General features: G+C 51.7%; 1 protein-coding gene across 1 annotated transcript; it reads right to left on the reverse strand.

The window, feature by feature from the left end:
* Positions 1-6: 6 nt before the first annotated feature.
* PROKR2 (prokineticin receptor 2) lies at positions 7-6,008 on the reverse strand. Its single transcript, XM_006758065.2, has 3 exons — positions 5,923-6,008; positions 3,362-3,962; positions 7-856 (listed from the first exon to the last, which is right to left on the reverse strand). Exons 2-3 carry the CDS (start codon positions 3,817-3,819, stop codon positions 160-162), a joined length of 1,155 nt encoding a protein of 384 aa, XP_006758128.1. The 5' UTR covers positions 3,820-3,962; positions 5,923-6,008; the 3' UTR covers positions 7-159.
* Between the last annotated feature and the right edge of the window lie 9 nt (positions 6,009-6,017).

Consider the following 6,017-nt stretch of genomic DNA (forward strand, 5'->3'; position numbering starts at 1 on the left):
GGTCTCCTTCCATGTTATGACTGAGATGCATCCGGTAACTTGAGGGCAGAGAGGCACGAACACAGCTGCCCTTTCCGCACGCAGCCCATGAACTTGGCTATCCACAAGTTTTCCTCCAAGTACTGGCTTTTGGATGTTCAATTGTGAGAAACCAGGGGGTCACTTCAGCCTGATGCAGTCCACCTCCTCCGTGGCCGGCACGCCGCTGGTTTTGAGGTCAAGCTCTGCGCTGGACTTGCTCCCGTGGTGGGAGGGGCGCCAGCGGAGCCGCATCATCCTCTTGACGTACTTCATGGTGTTGTTCTTGACCGTCACGAAGCACACGGTGTTGATCATGCTGTTGCTCATGGCGATGCACTCGACGATGTAGAAAGCCGTGAGGTAGTGCTTCTCCTTCACGAACACGGTGGGGAAGAAGTCACGCACGATGGCGAGGCCGTAGAAAGGCGCCCAGCACAGGACGTAGGCGGTAAGGATACACACGAGCACCAGGACCGTCTTCCGGCGACCGCGCAGCCGCTTCCGGATCTGCTCCGTCTGGAAACCGGGGACGGCCTTGAACCAGAGTTCCTGCGAGATCCGCGCGTAGCACAGGGTCATGGCGACCACGGGGCCCACAAACTCGACCCCGAAGATGAAGAGGAAGTAGGACTTGTAGTAGAGCTGCTGGTCCACTGGCCAGATCTGGCCACAGAAGGTCTTTTTCTGGTTTTTGACGATAACGAGGACCTTTTCGGTTGCGAAGTAGGCAGATGGGATGGCGATGAGAATGGACACCATCCAGACCAAAGCGATGAGGAAGGAGGCCGTTTGGTAATTCATCCGTGGTTTCAAGGGGTGAACGATAGCGAGATATCTGGTGGGGGAGGGAAGCCATCAATAATAATATGTACTTGAGAACACTTATTAGTTTCTTTCTAACCCCAAACACACACAAAAGCAGGCACAGTGTCTCCATGAGATCCCATGCACCTATTTCTCCAGCTTCAACAGCTTGTCTTCTTAGCAACATCATTTGGCATTTGGAGAAGTGAGTGGTGTAGAGAAAACAACATAGGACTTGGGTCAAACAGATAGAATCAATCCCAGCTTTTCCTTTGATTGGCTTTGGGGAATGGAGTGAATCATTCAGTCTCTCTGAGATGTATTTCCTCAACTGCAACATGGGAAAAAATGACAACACCTTGCAGGGCTGCTGCGAGCATTAAATACAATAATGTTAGCAAAATGCTTGGCATGTAGTAGGTGTTCAGTAAGTACATATCGCCTTTTATTATTATGTCCTATTGATACCACCTTGGCTTTCAATCTTGCCATTTTGCCCAAGAATACAATACTTGAAAACCCTTCTTTACAAATATCTCATGCTTTAGAGAGGTGGGACCCCTTTCAAGGCAGTGGACTAGGGCTTTGTCTCTCCTCTCCTGCTGGTATCATCCTGCATTACTGAGCAGGAGGGTAGGGTGGGTCTGAGGTGGAATCTAAGGAATCTAATGAGAAGTAAATGACTTGTCCATGCTCACTTGGTACTGGGACCAGAATCCAGGTTTCTGATACAAAACTTTTACACCCACCTCCTTGGGCTTTCTCAAGCTCAGATGAAAAGGTGGGTGAAGTCACCTTGACACCCTAAAGCAAGGTGTTTGTTACCATCTATTTGCTTGGATGTGTTTCTTGAGGTCAACACTCCTTCTAGGATTTCTATGACTTGACATAGCATCTCTTCCAGGCCCTCTACCCATGAACCACATTCTTTTTGGCATTAGGTGGTCCTTCTGATATTTATACATAATAGAACAGGCACATTTACCTGGTTGCTTCTTAAGAAACTCCTGTTACATTAAAAACATACCCTAGATTATAAAGACAAAAAGATTTCAGTGGGACAAAGGGGATGAGGAAAGTAATAATTTTCACTTGAGTAAACATCAGAATCACTCAGGGAATTAGATAGAAATATAGACCTAGCCCAGGAATTCCCATTCAACAGTGCTGGGCTAGGGCCCAGGAATCTTTGTTTCACTATTAAATGATAGCCTGGGGGAATTTTGCAGTTGGTTGGTGGGTACATTTCATAAACATTGGTTTTAGGACTGGAGAACCCCAGAGTTGCAATAACAAAATTGTTTTTCCTGCAGGAATCTATATATAAAAGCCCAGCAACCAAATGGCAGAACCACCAGAACAACTGGTCAACCAGTCGCTGTGACAGGCACTGACAACCAGGGGGCAGATGCTCAATGCAAGAGCTGCCCCCTGGTGGTCAGTGCGCTCCTGCAGTGGGAACAGCCGCTCGGCTGACCAGGATGAGTGGTGCTCCCACAACAGGCTGATCCCTGCAGGCCACGCTCCCCACCAGTGCACGAATCTGTGCATCAGGCCTCTAGTTTTGTTATAAGAAAAGATTCCTCTTGTGTATGTGCATTTTATTATCATAAACAATAATCAACTAGTTGATAAAAAGGACAACAAACCTAAATAGCACTGAGAACTAGAGAAAAATAAAGGATTGAAAGGAGACAAAGGGGAAAAAAGATGATTAAAAACACATTATCAAGACGAGCCTCAGCACAGCTCACAATGGTGGACCAAGAGAATGTGATACCAACTGCTCCCCTCAAACAGCCCCTGCTGGCCTACAACACTTTGCAGAAATAAAACATGTGTCTGATTTATCATAAGCTGCTATTAGAAATTTTACTTTACAAATCTATAACAGAGCAAGGACTTCCAGAACATCTCATGCAAATATATGCAAATGAGCATGTAAATATATACAAAAAAGCAAAGGAAGCTTTTCCTTCCTTTTCTGCAAACAAGCCCTGTTGTTGATTTTATAGTGACCAGAAACAAGAGTACATCCTGTATGATTCCATTTTTACGAAGTTAAATAACAGGGTTGTGTGTGGTGGGAGGATTGCCAGGTGAGGGGCATCAGGAAGTTTTCTAGGTGATGGAAATGTTCTATATCTTGATCTGGGGAGTGGTTACACAATAACTGGGTACAATCTATCTCGACTGGAAGCTGCCCTGGTTAACTCTCACATGGCTTCTAGGCATTAAGCTGCCTAAACTTCCTGCTTTTGCTTTGTGTTTGATACAATTCATGGTCATGTAACATGCATACATCTGAAGCAGCTGTGGTATCCGGGGGCATAGTCCAGAGTTGGGGGGCTCAGGAGTCTCACTCTTGCTCCCATTTGGGAGAACATGAGCCACAACTGGAAAAACCAGGTCTCCTCTTGCCCCGTGATAGCTCAGCGAGCATTCACATATGAAGCAATGTGAACAGTCAGAGCTGAAGTGAGGAAAGGGGCAGCCTGGTCCAACCACCATCTTTACCCCTGCCCAACATCCTCACCTGTCAATAGCGATGGCCAGCAGAGCATTCGTGGAGACGTAGAGTGATACTGTACGCAGGTAGTTGACAGAGGCACAGAGCACATGACCGTGCTTCCAGGAGAGCTGCCGCACCACATAGTAGTCCATCTCAAAGGGGCAGCAGACTATGGCCACCAGGAAGTCAGAGATGGCCAGGTTAGCAATGAGCAGGTTGGTGAGGTTCCGTAGCTTCTTATAGCGGGCGAGAGCAGCAATGAAGACAAAGTTGCCAATGCCACAAACCAGCATGATGCCAGCCAGTGCGATACCGATGACTATCTTAGCTGCAAAGAAGGTCCGAGTCTTGGTCATGTCCTCATCTTCATCCAGAGGGAGGTCATAATCAACATAACTGAAGTTGAAGGGAAAGGAGGAGACATGGTCTTGGGATGGGTTGAAGTTGGGTGCAAAACTAGTGTTTACATTCTGTGTGGCCATGATGAAGCTTGCAGGTGGAGTGGTGGGTGGAAGTCTCAGGATCTGAGTACGCTGAGCTCAGGGTCCAGATCTCTGCTCTCACGAGCTGGTGAGCCTAGCACCCTGCCCACATCTTTGGGAGAGTCAACATGCCATCCTGGATCCTGGAAGGAGACACAACCAGTGCACAACATACAGCAAACATGTGGTAGCATCCCCACAGAGCCACCCAGGTAATGCCAACTAGACTTGGTGCCCACCCACAGACAGAGCTACCCAGGGTACAGGGGAGAGGAGACATGAAATCTAGAAACTGGGAAATCCTCCACTGTGTTAGGCTGTCAGGAGGGACTGGGCATAGGATGGGCTGGACTCTGCAGAGACATGCAAGAAGAATGTGTATCTTGGCCCCCCCCCCCCCCCAGGAGCAGGGACCCCTTTGCCCAGTCACCAGGGGTCCTGGAAGTTCTCCAGGGCTGCTCCAAGCAGCTGGCCCAGGCATCTATGGCAGTCACATTGTGGTGCCATCCCTTAGCCAGGGACATGAAGCCAAAGGACTGGGATACAACAGGGTCTTTCCTCTACAGCAGGGCCCTGTTCCCTCTTTCCTGGCCAAACCACGAACTTGGAAATGACCAAATCTATCTTCACGTAGACAGACTGAGTCATCTTGGGGGAGTGATTTATGCTCTCTGCGTGCCAATCTTCTTGTAAACCAAACTCCTGCTGCCCAGCCCAGGGCCTGGCACATAGTGGGGGACCCATAGGAATCTGTTGAATGAATGAATGAGGATCCTAACCAGGATCCACAGGTGGAGGAGGCTGTGGGCGGGAGGGCATTCTTCAACCGCTACATTCTGGGAACCAGCTTTAGAAAGACATCCTCTGTCTGCTTTCCCTCCCTCCTTTGTCCCCAGTTCCCCTCCCAGAATCAGCGCTGACTGGGAAGCACCATGGCCTGTCACCAAGGTGTGTGTCCTCGGAAAGTGGCAGCTGCTCCAAGACTGGGCCTAACTGAAAACAGCCCTGCTAGGGGCAGGCAAGTGTGAGCGAGGACCCAGGAGGGCCTGAGGACTGCGCTGTCCTTTAGAGCCTGAAGCTGCCCACGGGAGAGGAAATAAAATCTCTGAGGTACTGAGCCTTCAGGAGATAGAGTGTCACCGAGTTCAAGACATCGGAGGGGTCGGAAAAAGAACGCGGACCCCCAACCCCCGAAAAGGGGGCCCCAGTCGCCCAGCTGTGAACCGCCTGCACCCCTTCCCCTTAGCACACCTGGAAAGACTCCAAGTGTGGGTGCCGCGGGATGCTGGAAGCAAGAAGTGGACCCAACTGGACAGGCGGTATGGCCCCGCCCTCTGAGAGGAGGGCTAGAGCCAGGGATCTGCCCCGGGAAGGGAGGAAGGCCGGCGGCGGGAGCACTCCCATCCGCTGCATACCAGAGGGAAAACCTTCCGGAGGTGAAGTCCACGTCCCAGTGGCTTTCGCAGACGGGGTGTCCTTCCTCCCGGTCGCCTCTAGGACTTACGGGAGGCCCAGTGCCCGACAGTACAGCCCCAGATGGAGAAGCAGGAACCACGCCCTCTTGGCCGCTACGCTCCGCGCCTCTCCAGTCCGGGGACCCCAGAGGAAGGGGGTGCACCTGGACCGGGCAGACCAGCGTCCCATTCCACGGGATGCATCCTTGACCACCTCGCCCAGGAACCCTCTCCTCTCCTTCCCGATTAACCATCCAGCGTGGCCGCGCGGTCCCCAGAGGAGCCGCCTCGGCAGAGGCGAGAATCAAGTCAGAAATCCGGGCTCCAAAAAGCAAAGCGTGCGGGGCCTCGGGGCGAGAAGAAAACTGCGGATGGGGGTAGGTACGGTGAGAGGAAATTTCCCCCAAGAAGGCGCATCCCTCCCCACGCCATTCCCTGTAAATTGGCCCTCGCCCGCTAGCATCCTTCACCCCCGCCCCCCATTCTCATTTACCATCCTCTGCCCGGTCTCTTCTCACACCAACTCCTCCACTTTGGGCCATTCCGGGTGCATCCGGAGGAAGGCCGGAGGCAAAGCAGCCCCAATCCCTCCGGGAAAAAGTGGGCGTCGGCTACCAATGGAGCTCTGGTCCGCCGCCTCGGCACTTACCTGCTCCCGTGCCTCCTTCCCGCGCTCTCCCCTGCCGGGTCCGATCGGTTCCCGCTCTGGAGACGCGGACTTGCACTTGCAAAGGCGCAGCGTGG

This window comes from Myotis davidii, unplaced genomic scaffold (genome assembly GCF_000327345.1).
Source record: "Myotis davidii unplaced genomic scaffold, ASM32734v1 scaffold32, whole genome shotgun sequence".
In the NCBI taxonomy this organism is placed as follows: Eukaryota; Metazoa; Chordata; class Mammalia; order Chiroptera; family Vespertilionidae; genus Myotis; species Myotis davidii.